Source organism: Miscanthus floridulus, chromosome 3 (assembly GCF_019320115.1).
Source record: "Miscanthus floridulus cultivar M001 chromosome 3, ASM1932011v1, whole genome shotgun sequence".
Classification (NCBI taxonomy): Eukaryota; Viridiplantae; Streptophyta; class Magnoliopsida; order Poales; family Poaceae; genus Miscanthus; species Miscanthus floridulus.
The window spans coordinates 106106373-106127483 of NC_089582.1; the positions used below are offsets into that span (position 1 = coordinate 106106373).

General features: G+C 54.2%; 4 protein-coding genes across 4 annotated transcripts; 3 read left to right on the forward strand and 1 right to left on the reverse strand.

Moving 5' to 3' along the window:
* Positions 1 to 63: 63 nt before the first annotated feature.
* Positions 64 to 1812, reverse strand: LOC136544172 (galactoside 2-alpha-L-fucosyltransferase-like). Its single transcript, XM_066536421.1, has 2 exons — positions 1635 to 1812; positions 64 to 1532 (listed from the first exon to the last, which is right to left on the reverse strand). Exons 1-2 carry the CDS (start codon positions 1810 to 1812, stop codon positions 64 to 66), a joined length of 1647 nt encoding a protein of 548 aa, XP_066392518.1.
* A 3871-nt stretch (positions 1813 to 5683) lies between these two features.
* Positions 5684 to 8291, forward strand: LOC136546365 (receptor-like protein kinase At3g21340). The gene is made up of 9 exons (XM_066538342.1): positions 5684 to 5773; positions 5900 to 6461; positions 6590 to 7056; positions 7157 to 7292; positions 7385 to 7456; positions 7541 to 7609; positions 7747 to 7818; positions 7945 to 8028; positions 8107 to 8291. The coding sequence occupies exons 1-8, from the start codon at positions 5701 to 5703 to the stop codon at positions 7952 to 7954; spliced, it is 1461 nt and encodes a 486-aa protein (XP_066394439.1). The 5' UTR covers positions 5684 to 5700; the 3' UTR covers positions 7955 to 8028; positions 8107 to 8291.
* Positions 8292 to 10016: 1725 nt separating this feature from the next.
* Positions 10017 to 19745, forward strand: LOC136542018 (protein disulfide-isomerase SCO2-like). The gene is made up of 3 exons (XM_066534248.1): positions 10017 to 10550; positions 10655 to 10781; positions 19463 to 19745. The coding sequence occupies exons 1-3, from the start codon at positions 10134 to 10136 to the stop codon at positions 19534 to 19536; spliced, it is 618 nt and encodes a 205-aa protein (XP_066390345.1). The 5' UTR covers positions 10017 to 10133; the 3' UTR covers positions 19537 to 19745.
* Positions 19746 to 19886: 141 nt separating this feature from the next.
* LOC136542019 (calmodulin-like protein 30) lies at positions 19887 to 20883 on the forward strand. The gene has a single exon (XM_066534250.1). It carries the CDS (start codon positions 20178 to 20180, stop codon positions 20727 to 20729), a length of 552 nt encoding a protein of 183 aa, XP_066390347.1. The 5' UTR covers positions 19887 to 20177; the 3' UTR covers positions 20730 to 20883.
* Positions 20884 to 21111: the final 228 nt, after the last annotated feature.

Here is a 21111-nt window from a genome sequence, read left to right on the forward strand (position 1 = left end):
AAATCTGACTTCTGGAAAAAAAAATGATATGTTACGTGCTTGATCGGATCTGATCAAACTTCATCAAAATAAATCAAACAATTTAAGGCCATCATCCACGTCCTCGCAACGCTTGAGATACCGGAGAACGGCACCGAGGTCGCCGTTTGTCTTGGCCCTGCAGTCATAACTCGGCGGCGCGTGGAAGCACGGCTCCATGGACATTGCCCGGACACAGGGCGGGTGTGCCACCGTCTGGTTCCTCGGCGGCAGTAGCAGCCATGGGCTCAACCCGGCGAGGCCGTGGCCGACGTAGCCCACCGTTGACCACCCGCTCACCACGGACACGTCGCAGTAGCTCTGCAGGAACATTTCCACCAGCACCTTGTGGTTCTGCGGCTGGTTTCCGGCTCCCGGTGGCTGCAGCACGCTGACATGCTCGCCGGTCACCGTGGCCTGCTCGTAGTACATGGACTTGAGCCTCTCGGCGTATTCCGGCTGCGCCGAGATGACGAGCACCGCCTTGGACGATGTCGCAGCCGCCTCGTGCTCACTTGACGCCACTTTGGGATCTACCTCGGGTAGGATCTTCTCCTGGCTCGAGCACGCCGCGATCTGGTTGAAGTACACCTCCGTCGACACGGGGTTCCTGGCGAGGGTCGTGATCTGAAGCCCAATCTTCTCATCGAACTTGGCCATGTACGACGTGTAGTACCCCTGGATCATCTTCCACACCTTGTTGGACGGGTGGAACAGGTACCTTCCGATGTGGTGGAACACCGTGTCCGTGGCCGGGAACATCCACCGGAGCTCGTCCTCGAACTGCGGCACGAGGAACAGCCCCGGCGCGAAGTAGAGGTCGGAGCGCAGCAGCAGCCAGTTCACCTTCCCCAGCACGGTCTGGTCGTCGTCGCAGAAGAAGCGCTGGTCGGGCAGCTGGTAGTCGTGCGCCAGGTGGAGGTACGCGTACGACGGCAGCGACTCGGACCGCACGCCGACGGGGTCGTCGTTGCTGATCTTCTTGGCGCCCAGCAGGCTCCCGTAGCTATGCTCGCTGCCGCGGCGGAGCTGCGTGAGGTTGTGCACGGGGAAGCCCGGGGGCAGCTCCCAGGACGCGCCCGGGAAGGGCTCGCAGAAGAGGCCTGCCATGTCCTTGGCCATGTCGACGAGGAAGACGCGGCGGGTGAGCAGCGCGTAGAGGAAGGCGGACGCCATGGAGACCATGCGGTCGCCGAGGTGGTTGCCGGGCGTCCACACGAGGTAGCTGCACTCGGCGAGGCCCATACTGTTGTGGGCGGAGGCGAGCTGCCTCACGGACTTGTCGTACAAGGGCGTGCCAGGCCCGCACCTGCGGTGGAGCGCCTCGTACTTGCGCAGCCGCGACACGAGGTACGGCGACGGCGAGTGCGGTGACGCCTTGCGGTACAGCAAGGAGAGGTACCGGCTCAGGCAGGTGCTCTCGCTGACGTCCAGCGAGAGCAGACCGCCGAGGAGGATGTCGCGGCTCTCCAGCGGCGAATCCGAAGGCTCCGACGACGGCTTCGGCTCATCATCTGCATGGATCGGGCGGGTCGTGTAAGCGAACAAGCGTTGCTGTCTGCGTTTGATAATGCTGCGTGCGGCACGCGAGGCAGACAAGCACGCACGTAACGTACCGTAGTGCACGGCTACTCTGATGCCGATCTGCTGCCACAGGTCGAGCAGGGTTGGCCGCCCGGGTGACAGCGCGAGGAAGAGCGGCAGCGTCGTGAAGCATAGCGCGACGAGCAGGCCGACGGGCCACGCGGCCCTCCTCACCGCCGGCTGCGGCAGCGGCCTCGGCTTCCTGTCCATTCCGAGAAGAGAAGCCTGCCTTGGCGCACCGCACGACGGAAGCAGAGGACTCTGATGTCTGGTCTCCGCTTCAACCAGATGAACAATCTGCAGAGACTTGGGAATTGGGATTCGGGGAGAGCGCACTTTTTCGCCGCTCGAAGTAACGGCGAGTCGGCGGCATGGTGTAAGATGCAAACTTTCATTGTTTATGCAAGTACGCTGTACCCGGTACCCCTCGAGATTTCTTTCCCCGAGCTGCTGCGTCGGGGTTTGGAGTGAATCCAGTGGTGAATCGTGAGTATCGCGCCCAAGTAGTGTGAGCTCTGAAGTCTGAACCCATCATCGGACATGCGTGCGTATCAATAAGATCGGAAAATGCAGGCCAACTGTTTTCCAACAGGCTGCCGAGAAACGAACGGCCCATTTCCCTCACTAGTGCCCTGGCCATCATCATCCGTTGACTAAATGTGATGGCCATAGAGCCCAAACGAACGGCATAGCAGACCCGACGAACAAGATTGACGATCCAAAGGAGTTAATCTTAGCTCCTCAACTATGGTTATTGCGGTTTGGTCTTTCTCCTTTACTCTACAATCAAATATATTATCCCCAAACTTTCAAAACTGTTCAAATTACTTCCCAACCCTGGATTGAAGTCGTTTTGAAGGTGGTTTTATCCTTTTTTTTTGTTAACAAAGAAATTATAAATACTTGATGAGATTTTTAAACCAACAAAAAATGTCTCTATGGTTCTAAAAATTTGAAGAAAAATTTTAGAGATAGATTGGGACACCGAAAACCCAACAAAATATTTAGAGCTTGTGACAATATCTCTACAAACTTCAAAAAAATAAATCTGGCTCTCAGAAAATGCAAAAATATCAAAAAAAAAAAACAGGAAACCTCCCAAAACATTCTATTCGACACCTAAATGTGTTTTAAAAACTTTTCGCAACAAAGACATGAGATGTAACCATGCTATGCATTCATGCTAGTTATGTCATATGTTTTTGTTCCGAAAAGTTTTCGAAATGTGTTTAGATATCAATTAAAATGCTTTGGTAATTTTTCTCTCTACATATTTTCCATTCTCCTAGAATTTAATTTATGTTTCAGAGTTTCTAGAGATATTTTCACGAGCTCTATTTTATTTGGATTTTGTGTATCATAATCTACATCTATGTTTTTATTGGAATTTTAGAAGTATTTTCTATGTATTAAAAATTTTTATCAAGTTTTAAACTAGAATTCTAGAAATGATAAAACTATCTTCAGAACCCATTCAAACCGTATAGTGAGGTCATTTGAACAATGTTCAGAAGAATCTATTATGGGGGTAAAATGTCTCGTTTTGAAGTTTGAGGAGAAAATTCGCTCGATGATAGTTTGCGTAGGGAAAATGTACTCTTTTCCATAAAGGTTCGAGAAAATCTCAAGCCTAGATGGTGGCTCAGCCCACATAGTGTTAGAGGCCCTACCTCTGACGTACTCCATCCGTTTCATAAAAAAAGTCATTCTTACTTCTTAAAAAGTCATCTATCTTCAAATTTGACTAAATATATATATCACAAAAAATAATATTTATTTATGATACATAATTAGTATTATTAGATAGATCTTTGAATATATTTTCATAATATACTTATTTGTAAATACAAATGTTGTTAATACTTTTTACAAATCTAATCAAACTTTGACCAGCACGAGTCTCATAACGACTAATTTTATGAGAGGGAGGGAGTAGGTAGCTTATGACCCAACTTGCAAGGGCAGAATGCAGATCATGCCAATCTCGCCGCGCCGGCGTGTTCGACTTTGAGGCACCTCTCAATCTCCATCCCATGCAATCATTGGCGGATCGGTAATGCTACCTACCAGACGTCTGACCCGTCGTACGCAGCTCCTCCACTTATTCGCCCGCTATTAAAAAAATCCACCACTACGCTTATCCTCCACTCATCCGCTGGCCCGCTCATCTCTCACGCCCTCCATCGCGTGCGCCGCCCGCTCCCTCCATGGCCGGCAGCAGCGCCCTCATCCACCCCGACGCGTGGCCATGGCTGCCTCCCTTGCCGGTGGCGGTGCCCTCACCCACCCCAACAGCTCCTTCCTGCACCCCGGCGGCGCCCCTCCCCCACCCCGGCGTCCTCCCTCATACCGACGTCCTTCCCCACCGGGAGCCCCCAACACTCGTAGATCCGGCGGCCCTCTCCCCCACACCGATGAGATCCATAGAGCACGAGCGAGATCCTTTGGAGGTGACACGGCGGTGTTGTAGGGGAGTCGACGGCGCTCCTCCACCCGGGTGAGACGCCCTCCCTACCCCTAGAGGCGCCCTCTCTCACCCCCGACGACCGTGCTTCCGCTACCCCGGCGGCCATGGCGCGCCCTGTGCCAGGCTCTCTCCCCCCTATGCTGCATATGTATGTTTTAGGCGTTTCAGACGTTTCAGATGTATGTTGCATTTGTTTTATATATGGATGTTGCAAAAGTAGATCAAGCGACGTTGCACATGTTGCATATGTTGTAATTGTTTCAGAGGCATGTTGCACGCGTATGTTCGAGAGTTCCAGATGTTTCAGAGGTATGTTTTCTGGACGTATGTTTAATGTGTTTATTTGGATGTTGCATATGTTTTACGCATATGTCGCATGTGTTTTATTTTGATATTTGCGTATGGTTGTAATGGTTTTTAAGTGTGCCTTCATATGTATGTTGCAACTATTGTATTTGGATATTTCAAAAGTAGATCGGGTGTTGCATCTCTCGTCCTCACCTTCTGCTGCATCGTCTCTCACAGCGCCGGGAGGGCATCCACACGACGCCGTTGCCAGGTCCTTCCGAATCGGAGGTGCCGCACGCCCTTCTTCTCTTATCGCTTGGGCAGCGCGGGCTCCACGTGGAGCGCGAAACGGAGTGTAGTGCACGGGCGTTCGTAAAGACGTCCAAACGCTGGCACTTCCATTGACGGATTGGCCTGTCCTTTTTTTTTAGCAAATAGAAACAAAACCTAACCCGTTTTCAGGTTGGAGTTGAACCAATCACGTCGACGCCTGAGTCGCTGATAGATAGCGGATAGGATCACATGTTACATCAAGGGACGGCATATACAGTCACGTTGGCTGATACAAACGCCGTGTCCTGGCTAACAGCGAGCCCAGCCGTCGATGACCACGCTTATAAAATCTACGCCAAAAGGTCTCTAGTTCGCGAGGCGTGGAACGGGACTGCGACGGCGGCCAACGTGTCGCTTCAGCTGCAAGTTAGTTGGCTAGTTGATCCCAGCACGTCCTGCACGGGGGTGTCGGGGTGATCGATCAAAAGCCACAAGCCAGCCATGAACCATCTGATGCGAAGCTACCGCCGATTCAGCTGGACCTGGACTGGTCTGGCGCAAGCAAGGAACAAACGCCCCAACACGTCCGCGGAGAAGGCGAGACGCAACGAATCATGGCATCCAGGCATGATCGAGCCCGAGCGCCCGCTGCATGCATGACCCGGCCGTCTTCTCTCCTGCCCGCGCCAAATATTTTATTAGGAGCAGTAGTTCCATTCTTCTTCTGCAACCAACCACTGTAGACTTTAAAAATTAATTATTATCTGCCCCCTAACGAATCGCAGCAACGAGACATGGAACGGGTCCGGCGTTTCAGAGGAACGTGTGGGTGCACCAACCACTGCAGAGTTTCAAAATCAATTCCTGAACACGCTGCCGCCCGGGCAAAACAAAACAAAAGTCGCGAGCCGGCGGCAACCGCAGCCGCAGCTGTACTTCAAGTCTTGGCTTCCATCTCGTCGCCGTTGTACCACCCTCCCATTCCGCTCGCGCTCTGTCCGGGTCCAAATCCGCGTCTTTGTCGCGCATTGCATTATTGGAGGATCGATCGAACTGGCGCCACCGCACTAATGATCCCCTTCCCCCTCCTCCTCGCCGGCGCCCTCGTCCTGCTCGGCGTCGGCGTCGCCGATGCCCTGTCCGGTGAACCTCGCATCACTTCCGCCATTATTATTCTCTCGTTTCCTCCTGCGTAGGTATAGTACTTGATGAGCTGTTCGTCGCGTCTTATTATTCCCTGATGAGTTGGCTCGCTCACCTCGCACGCAGGGTACCAGATAAGCTGCGGCGCGACGTCGGCCAAGGTCGCCGGGAACGTGACATGGGTCCCCGACGGGGCGTTCATCCACGTCGGCAAGGCCGCGGAGCTCACCGGCTCCCTGGGCGTGATGCCCATGCTCTCCTTGCTCCGGTACTTCCCGGCGTACGAGTCGTCGGCAGCCACGACGAAGTACTGCTACGTGGTCCCGGCGGCGATGCACGCCAGGTACCTGGTCCGCACGACGTACTACTACGGCGGGTTCGACGGCGGCGGGGCGCCGCCGGTGTTCGACCAGATCATCGACGGCACGCGGTGGAGCGCCGTGGACACGGCGGGGGGCTACGCCCGGGGCCTCGCCACGTACTACGAGGCCGTGGTGGAGGCGGCCGGGAAGGAGGTCAGCGTCTGCCTCGCCAGGAGCGCAGCCACCGCGCCCGGACGGAGCCCCTTCATCAACGCGCTCGAGGTGGTGCCGCTGGAGGGATCCGTGTACAGCGCCGTCAACTTCACCGCCTACGCGCTGAGCACCGTCGCGCGCCACAGCTTCGGCTACGACGGCTCCATCATTGGGTATGCAAAAGAATAAAGAACCGGCCGGTGGCGGCCGGTGGGCGCCATTAATTCATGGATGTCTCGGCGAGAACGAAGATACGGCGGCCAACTGACTGACCATGTCTCGTGCGAAATGTGCGATCTAGCTATCCAGGTGACCGGTTCAACCGGTACTGGGAGCCGTACAGCGACGGGAGCATCCCGGTGGTGGAGAGCCAGGCGAGCGCGGCGACGGAGGCGTTCTGGAACAAGCCTCCGGAGGCCGTGTTCCGGCGAGGCCTGACGGCGAGCCGAGGCAAGAGCCTGGACCTCCAGTGGCCGCCGGCGCCGCTCCCGGCCGCGACCTACTATCTAGCGCTCTACTTCCAGGACAACCGGGGGCCAAGCGCGCTCAGCTGGAGGGTATTCGACGTCGCGGTCAACGGCCAGCCGTTCTTCACCGGCCTCAACGTCTCCACGGCGGGGTCCATGGTGTACGGCGCCCAGTGGCCGCTGTCCGGGCAGACGAGGATCACGCTGACGCCGGCGCCGGGGTCCCCCGTCGGGCCGTTGATCAACGCGGCAGAGCTCATGATGGTCGTTCCGCTCGGAGGGAGGACGCATCCCAGAGACGGTAACCTCCTGTCCTGATCGGTGCACTTCTCGGTGTCATCCATGGCTGATAGATACACGGACACTGTTTGCTCACGTCACACATCTCCTTGCTGCTGCAGTAATCGGCATGCAGGAGCTGGCCAGAGGATTCATGAACCCGCCGTCGGACTGGAGAGGTGATCCTTGCTTACCCAAAGGGAACTCGTGGACTGGTGTCACCTGCAACCAAGATCCACTCGCAAGAGTAACAGGGCTGTAAGTTTGCAGCACCAGTCATATGACAACGGATTGTCCTCTTGTATATACTTCTGTTGAACAATGAATAATGGTCAGTTTGGTCATTGCAGTAACCTCACAAATTTCAGAGTTGGAGGATCGATATCTGACAACATTGCCAACCTGACTGCAATTTCGAGCATGTAAGCTTCTGGAATTAAGTGATGTAGATTTGCTTGCTAAGTGAAAAAAATTGATTGCTGAAATTGAAGCGATAACTGTTGCAGTTGGCTTGTTGGGAACAATCTGACCGGATCGATTCCAGATTTGAGCCCCCTGCATCATCTAGTCTCTTTGTAAGTATAATAACGACGATGGGTAATATAATCACCAACGGCTAAATATCCCTTTCTGGTCCTGGATAATCGGACGTTGAAGATATTGGTTGCTTGTTTTACCTAATCCCGTTGCATTCCTGATTGGAAATTTGAAGGCACCTGGAGGACAACGGACTGACAGGCCCGCTGCCTGAATCGCTCGGAAACCTTACAAGACTTGAGGAACTGTAAGTGCCTCTAATGTTTATTAATCCACTCTACTGTACGTAGGACAAATAGTTGCTCTATTACTCAGTGATAATCCTTGGTTCTTATTAACCTACTGACCACTCGAATTACTTCCTGTTTCGCAGGTCTGTGTAGAACAATAACCTACAAGGAACAATCCAAAGCAGCATCAGGAACAGAGCGATGGTAGACTTCCGGTATAGGTTCCAGTAAGTGACTACATTTGGCGCTTGTGGTTTTCGTAGCATCCTGGGGTGAATGACGAATTACTTGCTGTACGCTGACAGGTACACACCTGGGAACAACCTTAGCTAACAAGGGCATTACAAGAAGGCAAAATCATTTGACTGGTGGTCTTTTATCATGGTGTTGTTTTTCTTACCTAATTTCGGGTGCTTGGGACCCTTTTCCTATTCTTTTTGGAATCATGGTATTTTTTTGTACTATTAAATGTAACCTAATTTTTTCTGTAAAGATGCATTTTGTCAAAGAAAAAAGGGACAATTGTCTGTTGGACATCCCAAGTGATGGTCCTTTGCTGGCGGACATCCACTTTGGAGCATTTTGTCAGAAAGACACTCTGGTTCGGTGAAATTAGGCCACAGGACACCGCGGACCGGTTGCAGCCGGTTGAGGAGAGAGAACAGCGCCGCGGTGAAATGACATTCTTGCCCCTGCAGCGACGTGGCCATGGGAGGCGGTGGCGCCTCGCTGGAGTTCGGCGAAGACGGCGCTGAGGGGTTCGGCCGGGCGTGCGAAGGGCACAGGGGCGCGGAGGGCGGCCTCGTGAACTCGGCCGCATAGTTTGGGTCGCCGGAGCAGCACCGCGCGTGGCGGCGCGCCATGGGTGGCCGACGTGAGCTCATCGGAGATCGGCGTCGCAGGAGTACGGTGCACGGCGGGCCAAGGCAAGGGCATGGGCAGGTGCAGCTCGGTCTCGCGATCTCACTGCGAGGGTTTACGGCTGCCGAGGCTAGCAGAGACGGCAGCTCACGCGGTGGAGCGGAGCAGTGGTGGCGGCGCTACAACGACGAGGGCGCACGGGCACGCGGAAGCGAGGGAGAGGGCGGGAAGGGCACTAGCGGATAGCTGACCTCGGGGCGAAGCTCGCGGTGGTAGTCTCGTCGGTGGAGACACGGTGGCCACGGAGATCGACGGTGGCGGCTCCGAGCTTGGGGCGGCGGCTATGGCGGCGCGGCTAGGGTTAGGGGGCGGCGGCAGCAACTCTGCTGAGGTTCCAAAGCGACACGGTGCTTAGGGGCAAGCCCTTTATAGGCCGCAGCCATCCTCGGGGTGTGCGCACGGGCGGATCGATGGCGGCGCGGGCGTCCGCGCGATGCGGAGCGAGGAAGACGACGACCTCCCGCTGACGCGTGGGACCGAGGCATCAGCGGCTCGGCGTGGCTGGGCTTCGGCCCATCAAGGCAAGGGCGCATGCGAGTCCAATGTTGCGCTCGGCCCATCAAGGCAAGGAGAGAGGAAGAAGAAAGCGGCAGGAGCAAGAATGTCATTTCACCGCTGTTCTCTCTCCTCAACTGGCTGCAACCAGTCCGTGGTGTACTGTGGCCTAATTTAATCGAACCAGAGTGTCTTCTGGTAAAATGCTCCAAAGTGGGTGTCCAGCAGCAAAGGACCATCAGTTGGGATGTCCAACAGACAATTGTCCCCAGAAAAAACAAACTATATTTTCTTGAATGAGAAAAATAAGAAGGCAAGTTACTTGCTTGGAAAAATTCATAAGAGCGATGCGTGTACAACCCATCCGAACAACTTCTTTGTCACCAGAATGTCAATCGTTGAGTGATCGCTCACTTAGGGCCTCTTTGGCGCGGCTTATGTCGGCTTCGGCTTCATCTTTTTTGCGCAAATCGAGGCACTGTAGCGTGAAGCCGTTTTGTAAGCCGGGGTTAAAATGAACTAGAAGCCGGAAAAAGCCAGTTTTTCTAGCTTCACCAGCTTTGGCTTCACCGGTGAAGCCGTTTTGGATGAGCTGTGCCAAAGAAGGCTTTATTATTACAAAAATAAAAAATGTGAAGCATTTCTCAGTTCAGAAATGCTTCTATGGCAGGCCATGCAATCCAGCCCGGAGTTATTCTGCAGCCCATGAAGCTCAGCCCAGCCCATTGTCCCAATAGGCCCGTACTGTCCCAAGATATCGAGTCAAGATATCTCCCCCGTGTCTTACTCTTGTCGGCTCAATTATCTCCTCATTCCTCGCGCTCATCGCCCACTTTGCCGTCGCTGCAACTCCCACTCCCGCCTCTTCGCCGGCGATGCCCGCCGCTTCCCACACCCAAACCTCCCCCGCGTCTCCATGACGACTCCCCCGAACCCCTCCCTGCTCCTCTCCTCTCGCCCCAACCCCTCCCTTCCTCTCCACCGCTGCCCCCGGTTCCCCCACTCTCCGGCCGCCGCCAACACAACCGGCGCCGCCTCGGCGCCGGACTGGTTCCGCCCTCGCCGTCCTCCGGACACGGACCCGCCCACCTCCCCCGGCGGCCGCGTCGCCACGCGCGATCCTGGCGTTCGCCTCAAGGCCAAGGAGGGCGCCGAGGAGGAGAAAGGTAAGAAGGGTAAGAGGAGGAGATGGTGGGAGCGGTGGTCGGGAAACAAGGAGAGCTACCTGGTGGATGATGTGGAGCCGCTCCCCATCCCCTTGACCGTGCCAGAGACCGAGCCCATGTCGCGGGAGGAGCTCAACCGCCGGCTTAGCTGCGACATCGGGATCGAGGTGAGTGCGGCAGGCCGAGGCGAAAGCTTCAATTTCTGTGTTCTTTTTGGCGGCTTGGGTTTGGGCGAGGTGATGAGTTTGGGATGTGTGAATTTGGGCTGTAGGATTGCAAGACGGTTTCGTACGAGTGGACGGGCAAGTGCCGGAGCTGCCAGGGGACGGGGCTGGTCAGCTACTTCAGGAAGAAGGGCAAGGAGACCATCTGCAAGTGTGTGCCATGCGCCGGCATTGGTAAGATGAGATTTTCTCGAACTTGATTTCCTTACATGGTACAATATTGATGCTTTTAATAAGAGTAAAACATTTAGAGAGATCAAGGACAAAGGTGCCTAGAACATCTTACTGGTAGACCTACCATAAATCAAGACTTGAGCTTTGTGAAGATGTGATGTCATTGTGATGAACTACTAGCTGGATAGATAATATACTTTGTCCAGTAGAGCCGTTGCTGGTGGAGGTGCAATTCTATTATGGATCACATCATAATTTTAAAATTACAACACTAGGGTGGTCTGAACTTTGAACCCCATGGCTAAGTTATTTGCTGCACCTTGAGGTAACCTTGGGCACTAGAACTTTTTTGAGAAGAACCTTAGATTGTCATAAATTGAACTGTATGTTTAGGAATAAACAGCCAATTGCCAGTGGCTCTAATTCCTAAGAGCTTCAGCATTCACTATTTTTGCCATACGGCGTATTTGTTTCTGTTTGCATTTGTGTATTGATACTTATTGATTATAATACACCATAGGTGTTTGTATTGGAAATCTGTTCAGCAGTAAGTCTGAGAATTGACTAAATTGTCTTGTGAAATGGTGCTTATTCAGTCACAGAAAATATAACTCAGGTTTGTTTGCAAAGTTTGAGATCCTTATAATCTTTTGCTAGTGGAGTTGCGCTGGTGTATCATCTCCCTGGTATTGTCTGAAGTAATATATAGTTAATGGTTAATGTCCTACAGAAAATATGTACATGAGAATAGTTCTGGGGATATTCATATCAATGGTTCTCTGTGTTGTTCTAACAGACTGTCTTTGGTTTATACAAGTATATCATGGATGCTAATCACACAAGAAACTAGAATGGACATGGTTGCAAGTTTTAGTTGGTAGGCATGATGACAAATTATCGATGTCATAGTAATAAATTGCTGAATAAACTGTAGATTTCTTGGTTCTCAGGACAATTCAGTGGTGATTGAATATGAGATTTCTAGTTTATGCATTGAACAGCGATACAGGATAGTCCCTCAGCTCTTGTCCTCGTGGGTTTACATACGGGACATCTGAACTGAGCTAACCCTGTTAATTAGCAGCATGCATATGAATGATATAGTATATACTAATGATCTGAAGACAGTAAATGTGCAGCAGTTCTTTTTTAAACAGGATTGTATTATAACATTAATATATATAGCAGTACATTAGCACCTTCCATGAAGGTGTAGAATGCATCCTCAACAAGCAAAACCTTACACCACGCACAAAGATGCAGACACCTGAACAGGAAGATCCTGGAGGACGCGAAGTGTAGAATGGTGTGGTCGAGTTGACCGCACCGAGGTCACCAATATTTGTGTCATAGGACTGAAACTGACTCCGATGGCGTTGAGGTGACAGGGCCTCTGCAACGGAGGATTGGGCAGACCCAGCTCACTGGCTTGACAATGCACCTACCCTGGAAGATTTTTTATGTGATTGCCGGCGAAGTGTAGGAAATGGAGAAGACAGAACCCTTGATGAAGGGCGCGCGGATCAATGAATGATGGCATGGGCAAATGCGGTGAAGACTGATGTTGAGAACTGTTCTCAGGCGCAGAAAGTCGAGAGGAGCTCACCAGGCGTCGAGGCACTACCCAGCAAGCAGATCCGGCGGTGGGGTGGTTGAACTGGCTGCCTGTCAGAGGGGAAGGGGGGGGGGGGGGATTTCTGGAGATGTGTTCAGTGGTGATCGGCAGCAGCTTTTTAGTGTTAGTCGCTGAATTCTCATTCTTGGAAGTAGCAGAATTCTTACTCTCATCGAGAGAGAATGACACTAGGAGTTGGGACAATTTTCTGGTTTACTTCTCAATGCCATGCCAACCCAAGGGGTTGGGGATACATATTTATAGGCTGCTAGCCAGCCAAGCATATGCCAAGATGCTAGTCTAAGATGCTGTCCTAGATGCTAAGATGCTGTCCTCTAGATGCTAGTCTAAGATGCTGTCCTAAATGCTGTCCTCTAGTCTAAGATGCTGTCCTATGCTGTCTTAAAAACACAAATACCACAACAGCCTCACAAAGACCACAACAGCCCCACAAAGACCATAGCAGCCAGACTTATCCATCATTCTCCCCTAAGTCTTGTGCGTCGTCTTGTGTGAAAGTTGAACCATCCCGGTCCTGGAGCAGAGCTCAAGGAACTTGATCCTCCCAAGGGGCTTGGTGAGCAGGTCCGCAAGCTGGTCCTTGGTGTTGATGTAGCTCGCCTTGATGCTCCCTTCCTCAAGACAGCCTCGGATGAAGTGGTACCTCACCCGGATGTGCTTGCTGCGTTCATGGAAGACAGGGTTCTTTGCCAGGGCCAGAGCGGACTTGCTGTCCACCCTGAGCTCCACCGCTCTAGTGTCTCTGCCGAGGAGATCACCAAGCAGTCAAGCGAGCCAGAGCGCCTGAGTCGAAGCGGTGGAGGCCGATATGTACTCAGCCTCGCAGCTGGACAGGGCCACCACCTGCTGCTTGATCGACTGCCAGCTAACGAGGCACTTGCCGAGGAAGAAGAGGATCCCGCTCGTGCTCTTGCTGGTGTCGATGTCGCCGGCGTGGTCGCTGTCGCTGTACCCGACGAAGTGTGCCGCCCCAGGGCACCTAGGGTAGTAGAGGCCGTGGTCGAGAGTCCCCGCAACATAGCGGATGATCCTCTTCACAGCCTACTGGTGCTCCGTTGTCGGTCGCTGCATGAACCGACTAACGTAGCCGACGGAGAATGCCAGGTCTGGCCGTGTGTGGGCGAGGTAGCGAAGGCTCCCCACAAGACGCCGGTACTGCGTAGCGTCCACCTCCTCCGTCGTGCTGTCGCGGCTCAGCTTCAGCCTCTCCTCCATCGGAGTGAGAGCTGGGTTGCAGTCGGTGAGCCCAGCTAGCTCAACGACGCGCTTGGCGTAGGCGGTCTGTTGAAGCGTGATCCCAGAGTCATCCTGGTGCACCTCGATTCCCAGGTAGAAGGAGTGAGGCCCCAGGTCACTCATCTGGAAGGTGGCCTTCATCTCTTCCTTGAATGCCGCTACCTCCGCATCCTTGGTGCCGGTGATCAGCAAGTCGTCGACGTAGACACCCACCAGCAGAGCATTACCTCCACTGCCCCGTCGGTAGATGGCCGCCTCGTGCGGGCTTTGCTCGAAGCCCATCCCCTTTAGCGTGGAATCCAGCTTGGCATTCCACGCCCTCGGTGCCTGCCGCAAGCCATAGAGGGCCTTGCGCAGGCGGAGCACCTTGCCCTCCTTGCCGGAGATCGCAAATCCCGGCGGCTGGTGCACGTAGACCTCCTCCTTCAAGTCGCCGTTAAGGAACGTCGACTTGACGTCCATGTGATGAACACGCCAGTCCTCCTGGGCAGCTAGCGCAAGGAGTCGCACGGACTCCATCCGTGCCACGGGAGCAAAGGCGTCGTCGAAGTCGACCCCCTCCTGCTGCACGAAACCTCGTGCCACCAAGCGAGCCTTGTGCTTGACGATGGCACCGGCTTCATCCCTCTTCAGCTTGTACACCCACTTAAGGGTGATCGCGCGATGACCACGAGGAAGGTCAGCAAGCTCCTAGGTGCGGTTCTTCTCAACCGCATCCATCTCCAACTGCATCGCGACACTCCATGCTGCGTGTCTCTCGGCCTCTGCAAACGACCGAGGCTCGCCGTCGTCACACGTAAGGTGCAACTGCGCCTCCAGGTCGTGAGGCACCGGTCCCGGCACCGGCTGGTCGCCGAGAAGGTTCTCCATCGTACGGTACCGCAACGGCTCGCCGTCGTGGTACGCGTCGACGCGCTCCTCGTCGTGAGAGAGTGGAGTAGCGAGCTCAACCGGGCCGTGCTCGACACGAGCTGGTGGTGGAGTAGACGTGCCCGGAGTGGTGCCTGTCGGTGCTGGAGTGCGTGGCGTTGCCGGCTGTGGTGGAGCCGGCGAAGAACTCATCACAGCCGAGGTCCTGGCTGGAGAGCGTGGTGCTGTCGGAGTAGCAGGCGCCAGGGTCGGTGGAGGCTCGGGGACTGGGGTAGACGCGCTCGCTGAAGAAGAGCCGCCTACTCCCCCAGCTCCCTCGAAGTGGACGTACTCGACAGAGAAGTCGTCGTACGTCGGAGCCGAGCCGTCGTCCACTGCCTTGTCCCACGCCCATCCTCGCCCTTCGTCGAACACAACGTCGCGCGCCGTGCGCACACGCTGTGTCTTCGGGTCGAGGATGCGGTAGGCCTTCGAGCCCTCCGCGTAGCCGATGAACACTCCCGGAGTGCTCCTGTCGTCGAGCTTGCTGATGTGGCCAAGCTCCTTGGCGAACGCGAGGCAGCCGAAAACCCGCAAGTGGGAGACCGTCGGCTTGCGCCCATGCCAAGCCTCGTACGGCGTCCTGCCGTCGAGCGTCTTGGTAGGTGAGCGGTTGAGGATGTAGACAGCCGTCACCACCGCCTCTCCCCAGAAGACAGCCGGCATCCCCCTCTGCTTGAGGAGGGCTCGAGCCATCTCCACAACTGTCTGGTTGCGCCGCTCGACGACGCCGTTCTGCTGCGGGCTGTACGGCGCGGAGTAGTGGCGCTGAATGCCCTCGTCAGCGCAGTACGACGCGAATTCAGCCGCCGTGAATTCGCCGCCGTTGTCGGTGCGCAGCACGCGCAGCTTGCGGCCGCACTCCGCCTCCGCAGCAGCCTGCGCGCGCCTGATGGCGTCTGCAGCCTCTCCCTTGCCGCCGAGGACCATCACCCACATGTAGCGGGAGAGGTCGTCGACGAGCAGCAGGAAGTAGCGTCGTCCTTCCGGTGTGGCCGGTGTCACCGGGCCACACAAGTCTCCGTGCACAAGCTCGAGCCTCTCCTTGGCTCGAAAGCTAGCCCGCTGTGGAAAGGGGAGTCGCCTCTGCTTCGTCAACACGCAGACGTCGCAGAGCTGCTCCACATGGTCGAGGCACGGCAGGCCTCGCACCATCTCCGTGGCACTGAGCCGCTTCAGGGCCTCAAAGTGAAGGTGCCCGAAACGCTCGTGCCACTGCCACGCCTCGTCGTCCCGACGAGCAGCGAGACAGAGGGGTTGTGCCACCTGCACGTTAAGGACGTAGAGTCGATTTGTGCTTCTGGATACCTTGGCAAGAAGGCGACGACGACGATCCCAAATCCTCATGACTTCGTCCTCAACCACCACGCGCGAACCGTTCTCATCTAGCTGTCCCAAGCTGATGATGGAGTTCCTCAACGCGGGGATGTAGTAGACTCCGGTGAGCAGCCTGTGCTCACCAGACACGGTGGTGAAGATGACGGAGCCGGCACCCTTGATTTCCATGCCGGAGGCATCCCCAAACTTGACGGAGCCTCGGATGCTAGAGTCAAGCTCGGTGAAGAACTCCCGTCGACCGGTCATGTGATGCGTAGCGCCGGTGTCGAGGCACCACCCGTCAGTCTTGTCGTTGCCGGAGCTGTCGCCGAGGAGGGCGTGTGCTTTTGGCTCGTCGAGGTGGAGGAGAGCCGTTGCGGCCGGTGCCGCTGGAGGTAGCTCAATGCTTGCATGTGCCATGAACAGAGCCGGCTCCTCCGCCTGTGCGACGTGGGCCTGGCCGCGTCGTGGCTGTCGGCAGTCCTTGGCCCAATGGCCGAGCTGGCCGCAGTTGCGGCATGCGTTGTCTCGTGTCGGCTTGTGCCTGCCGGCGGCGCCGCCCTGGGCGCCTCCGCGGGCATCACCCTCGGCACGTCCTCGCGCCCCGGCTTGGGCGTCTCTGCGCGCCTTGCGTGGCTTGCCACGCTTGCGGCCGCCTGTCGCGGAAGAAGGCTCCCCCTTCTTCCGATCACCTTGGCTGGCAAGCCACTGCTCCCGAGTGAGAAGGAGCTTCCCGCCAGTGGTGATGGGCCCCGAGAGAGACTGTGGCTCATCGTTGTCGACGACCTTGAGGCGACCTATCGCCTCCTCGATCGACATCGTGGAGAGATCCAGCAGAGACTCGATCGAGCGAGCCATCTGCTTGTACTTCTCGGGGACGCAGCGAAAGAGCTCTCTCTCCTCGCCGTAGGTGTCATCGCCGAACTGCACCATCTTCTGCAACAGAGTGTTGAGACGGAGAGCAAAGTCATCAACGTCCTCATCTGGCTTGAAGGCCAGGTTCTCCCACTCCTTGTGAAGTGCCTGCAGTGTGGACTTGCGGGCGCGGTCGCTGCCGATGCGTGCCGCAGCGATGGCGTCCCAAGCCTCCTTGGCAGTCCGCTTGTTGGTAAGCGAGAACTGCATCTCGGGCAGGACTGCAGCGATGAGGGCATCCAACGCCCGTCGATCTAGGTCGTAGTCGACGTTGCCGTATCGGACTGCCTCCCACATGTGCCGCACCTGGAGCTTTACCCTCATCACCGCAGCCCACTCGACGTAGTTGGTCTTGGTGAGGGTAGGCCACTCACCGCCGGGACCGACGTCCCTGACAACAGCCTGGAGCCCGTGGTAACCACGGTACCGATCCGGGGAGAGAGAGCCACGCTGCCTGTGAAGGCCGCGCTCTCCATCGACCCGTCGGTACCGATCTGGGGAGAGAGAGCCACGCTGCCTGTGAAGGCCGCGCTCTCCATCGACCCGTCCGCCATCGTTGCCGTGCGCGCCTCCTCCAGGAGCGCCGCCAGCGCGTCCGCGCCTGTCTGGGCTGCCGCCGCGCTGGTGGGCGTGCGCGGCTGCCCCAGGAGCGCCACCGCCGTGTGCGCCTCCTCCAGGAGCGCCGCCAGCGCGTCCGCGCCTGTCTGGGCTGCCGCCACGCTCGTGGGCGTGTGCGGCTGCCCACTGCGCCGCCCGCGCTCGCGCTGCCTCCCTCTCTAGCAGCTCGAGGTCCGCGTCGGCAGTGTCGTCAGCGGAAATGGAGCTGCCGATGCTGCCGCGCAGAGCCTCGACCTCCGCTGCCGCCGCACGCGCTGCATTCGCTGCCGCCGCTGCTTCCACCTCCGCTCTGGCTGCTGCCAGCTCCGCCGCTGCCAGCCTCGACGCCCTTGCTGCCGCTGCAACGGTCTCTGCCGCCGCTCGCTCGCGTTCCTCTGCCGCGGCAAGTTTGGCCTCCTGCCGACGCCGCGTGCTCGAGGCGACCGAGCGCTGAGACTACCCTGCGGATATGACGCGCTACCGGGGGGTTGCTGCGTGGGGAGAGGGCTGCTTTAGACGGGGGAGGAGTGAGCAGGAGCGGCCGGAGCTGCTGCTCGCAACTGGGGCTGTTGTGTGGCTGGGAGAGGAGATGAGCAGGAGATGCTCAGGCTACAGGATAATACGGCTCTGATACCTCTTGTTAGTCGCTGAATTCTCACTCTTGGAAGTAGCAGAATTCTTACTCTCAACGAGAGAGGATGACACTAGGAGTTGGGACAATTTTCTGGTTTACCTCTCAATGCCATGCCAACCCAAGGGGTTGGGGATACATATTTATAGGCTGCTAGCCAGCCAAGCATATGCCAAGATGCTAGTCTAAGATGCTGTCCTAGATGCTAAGATGCTGTCCTCTAGATGCTAGTCCTAGATGCTGTCCTCTAGTCTAAGATGCTGTCCTATGCTGTCCAAAAAACACAAAGACCACAATAGCCCCACAAAGACCACAACAGCCCCATAAAGACCATAGCAGCCAGACTTATCCATCATTTAGTGTGTCTAAGATGAGATACTAATGATAGTACATAAACTACAGAGTACAGACAACTCTTTATTATGTAGCGATAGATATATTGCTCGACTATTTGCTTTAATTGTGTTGTCCTATACTTTTCACTGTTTCAAATGTTCCCAATTTTTATTGTTATACTAGTCAGAAAAGGTTGTATCCTATGCAACAGGTGTTTAGGTGGAACCTTTGAAAGTTACCCATGGCCATTCAGTTTTAGAGCAATAGATGACGTTGATCAATTAGGTGTCTTATTCACAGCAAACTTTTGACTGTAGGGGTTTGCCTTGTATCATGAACACTACACAAGCTCCTATCATCACCATGAATTCATGTTAGTGATACTTTACTGAACACAAGGTGCAAGGTCCATGTATCTAGTGGCTGCAGCCACATTTTCGTTGGAACTGGACCCTAGTAGACCCTAAGTTCATGTCCTATGTCCTTTTCTAGGCTAGCCACCACTCAATTCACACTCTTAAACATTACCTGAAATAAACTTTGAAGTACTAGATTCAAATATCAACAGTTGATCGATTTGCTTGTTTCAGTAGGGATTTCCATCTCACAGGACCGGTTCAGTGGTTTTCTTTTTAACTTCTACAGAACATGTACCATGGTAGACACTACATATAACCTCGCAGGGGATTTGAGAAATAAGGGAATGATATGTAGTACTGAAACACAAAGTACTGCCACCTTACCTGAGATAAAACCTAGATGAATACCTTTCCTGATAGATGAAACCCCTGATGAGATTGGTATATTAGTTTGTGAGTGTAGTTGTCACTTGTCAGTGCCTCAATGGTCGTCATATAACTGTAATTCATTTGTCTAGCAATAGTTTCACACTAGGATGTTCTGCTGATGCTTCCTCATTTTGTTTGTTTTTATGCCATGGAAAAGTAAAATTAGAATTAGATTCCTGTAGAGCTTGAGGGCATTTGACATGCCAAAGTGTTGGGCTTTCTTTCTAACAGCTTACTGCTCTATTATTTTCTTCTACGAGATTATACGCTGACTTCTTCCCATACCTGTGGAATGGGAACATTATTTGTTGTGCAGGTTATGTGAGGAAAATTACATATCGTGAGGACATTCAAAAGATAGATGAGCTAGACAATGACAAGCTACCATAGTTTGAAAGGTCTGAAGTCATTCGGCTGCTGTAATTTTGTAACTGCTGCCGAATAGCTTGTGCTCGCAACCTACAAATTGACCAATGATTCTTTCCACTGCACATTCTACTGTTCAGGCACGATACATAGAGGGGTTGTTCGTTAAGCATTGTAAACATTACGTTAAAAAAAACATTGTAAACTTAGCAATGGTGCCTAGTAATTGTACCCCTTTTACCTTTGTTGGTTGCTGATATATATATATATATATATATATATATATATATATATATATATATATATATATATATATATATATATGATAACGACCGATACGTAAAAGAAAATAATAAATGTCAAGGGGATTCTTTTCTCGGCTGTATAGAACCTTTTTGGTTTGCTGTACGTTCGTTCCCAAGCAGCTTCGTATTAGAATCTTATTATACTTCGCGCGTTGGCATGGTCCATCTGTTGCCGTCATTTCTGGTTTGAGATTGCCTACACTGCAAGCTCTGGAAGAATCCCACATTCTGAAACTTTCTGCAGCTCTCAGGCATATGTATTCTCTCAAACTTTGCTGATGGCAGGCGACATATAAACTTTGATGGAGGGCCATCACCTCTAGCTAGCCGCAGCAGAACAATTATTCATCGAAAAAAAAAATGTCTCATCTGAGAATTCTATCCTTCAAGTACAATCTCGCGAAGCTCCGCTCCAAGGCCGGCCGGCCAATGGGGCGGCCGCTGTCGGCCAGGGACCGGCAGTTCTCCGACCTGAGCACCTACAAGCCCGACGACGAGGAGATGAAGAAAGTTTTCAACATGATAGCTAGCCAGCCCCACGGGATCAGCAAGAAAGACCTCCAGCTGCTCCTGGAGAGGTTCGGGAAGGCGGACGCCGCCGCCGAGGCGCGGCGGATGATGTGCGTCGCGGACCACAACAAGGACGGGTACATGGACCTGGAGGAGTTCATGGAGGTGCACCGGAACGGCGTGCAGCTCGGGGACATCCGGCGGGCCTTCTTCGTGTTCGACATGAACGAGGACGGCAGGATCAGCGCGGAGGAGGTCATGACGGTCCTGCGCAAACTCGGGCAAAGCTGCAGCCTGGATGACTGCCGGAAGATGGTCAGGGAGATCGACAGGGACGGCGATGGCTTCGTGAACATGGACGATTTTATGATCATGATGACTCGCCCGCGGAGGAAGCCGTGAGCACCGAGCTAGCTTCCGTGCACGTCCTGATGTAAATAATATGCAATGCAAATCATATCCTGTATAAGATGATCAGATTCAAACCAACGCTCATTTAGCTTTATCTTCTCTTCTGCTGTTTATCTCTCTGCAGCTTGCTGATGACACGCTATTAGGAATTTAGGATTGGTGAAACAATATTTGCTGTTAACAAATTGACCATCGTCTTTCACTGCTCTTTGCAGTTGCTCCTTTGCTCTGCACGAAGCAAACGCCATTACAGTCTTGTCAATGACCTGCAGTGTCTGACGTAGTAGAGACGAATCCAATAAAGCCACCGAAAGTACTGACACGAATAATCGGTGCCCATGAAACTTTACCAAAATTTCAAAGTCAATGGAAG

What these genes read in the sequence shown, in the direction of transcription:
- LOC136544172 (XM_066536421.1), bottom strand. Translation starts at nt 1,812, where the DNA reads ATGGACAGGAAGCCGAGGCCGCTGCCGCAGCCGGCGGTGAGGAGGGCC. An exon ending in CAGAGTAGCCGTGCACTACG is followed by an intron (nt 1,533 to 1,634) that starts GTACGTTACGTG and finishes CGATCCATGCAG; the next exon opens with ATGATGAGCCGAAGCCGTCG.
- LOC136546365 (XM_066538342.1), top strand. Translation starts at nt 5,701, where the DNA reads ATGATCCCCTTCCCCCTCCTCCTCGCCGGCGCCCTCGTCCTGCTCGGC. An exon ending in CTGACTGCAATTTCGAGCAT is followed by an intron (nt 7,457 to 7,540) that starts GTAAGCTTCTGG and finishes TAACTGTTGCAG; the next exon opens with TTGGCTTGTTGGGAACAATC. An exon ending in CTGCATCATCTAGTCTCTTT is followed by an intron (nt 7,610 to 7,746) that starts GTAAGTATAATA and finishes GGAAATTTGAAG; the next exon opens with GCACCTGGAGGACAACGGAC.
- LOC136542018 (XM_066534248.1), top strand. Translation starts at nt 10,134, where the DNA reads ATGACGACTCCCCCGAACCCCTCCCTGCTCCTCTCCTCTCGCCCCAAC. An exon ending in GCTGCGACATCGGGATCGAG is followed by an intron (nt 10,551 to 10,654) that starts GTGAGTGCGGCA and finishes TTTGGGCTGTAG; the next exon opens with GATTGCAAGACGGTTTCGTA. An exon ending in TGTGCCATGCGCCGGCATTG is followed by an intron (nt 10,782 to 19,462) that starts GTAAGATGAGAT and finishes TTTGTTGTGCAG; the next exon opens with GTTATGTGAGGAAAATTACA.
- LOC136542019 (XM_066534250.1), top strand. Translation starts at nt 20,178, where the DNA reads ATGTCTCATCTGAGAATTCTATCCTTCAAGTACAATCTCGCGAAGCTC.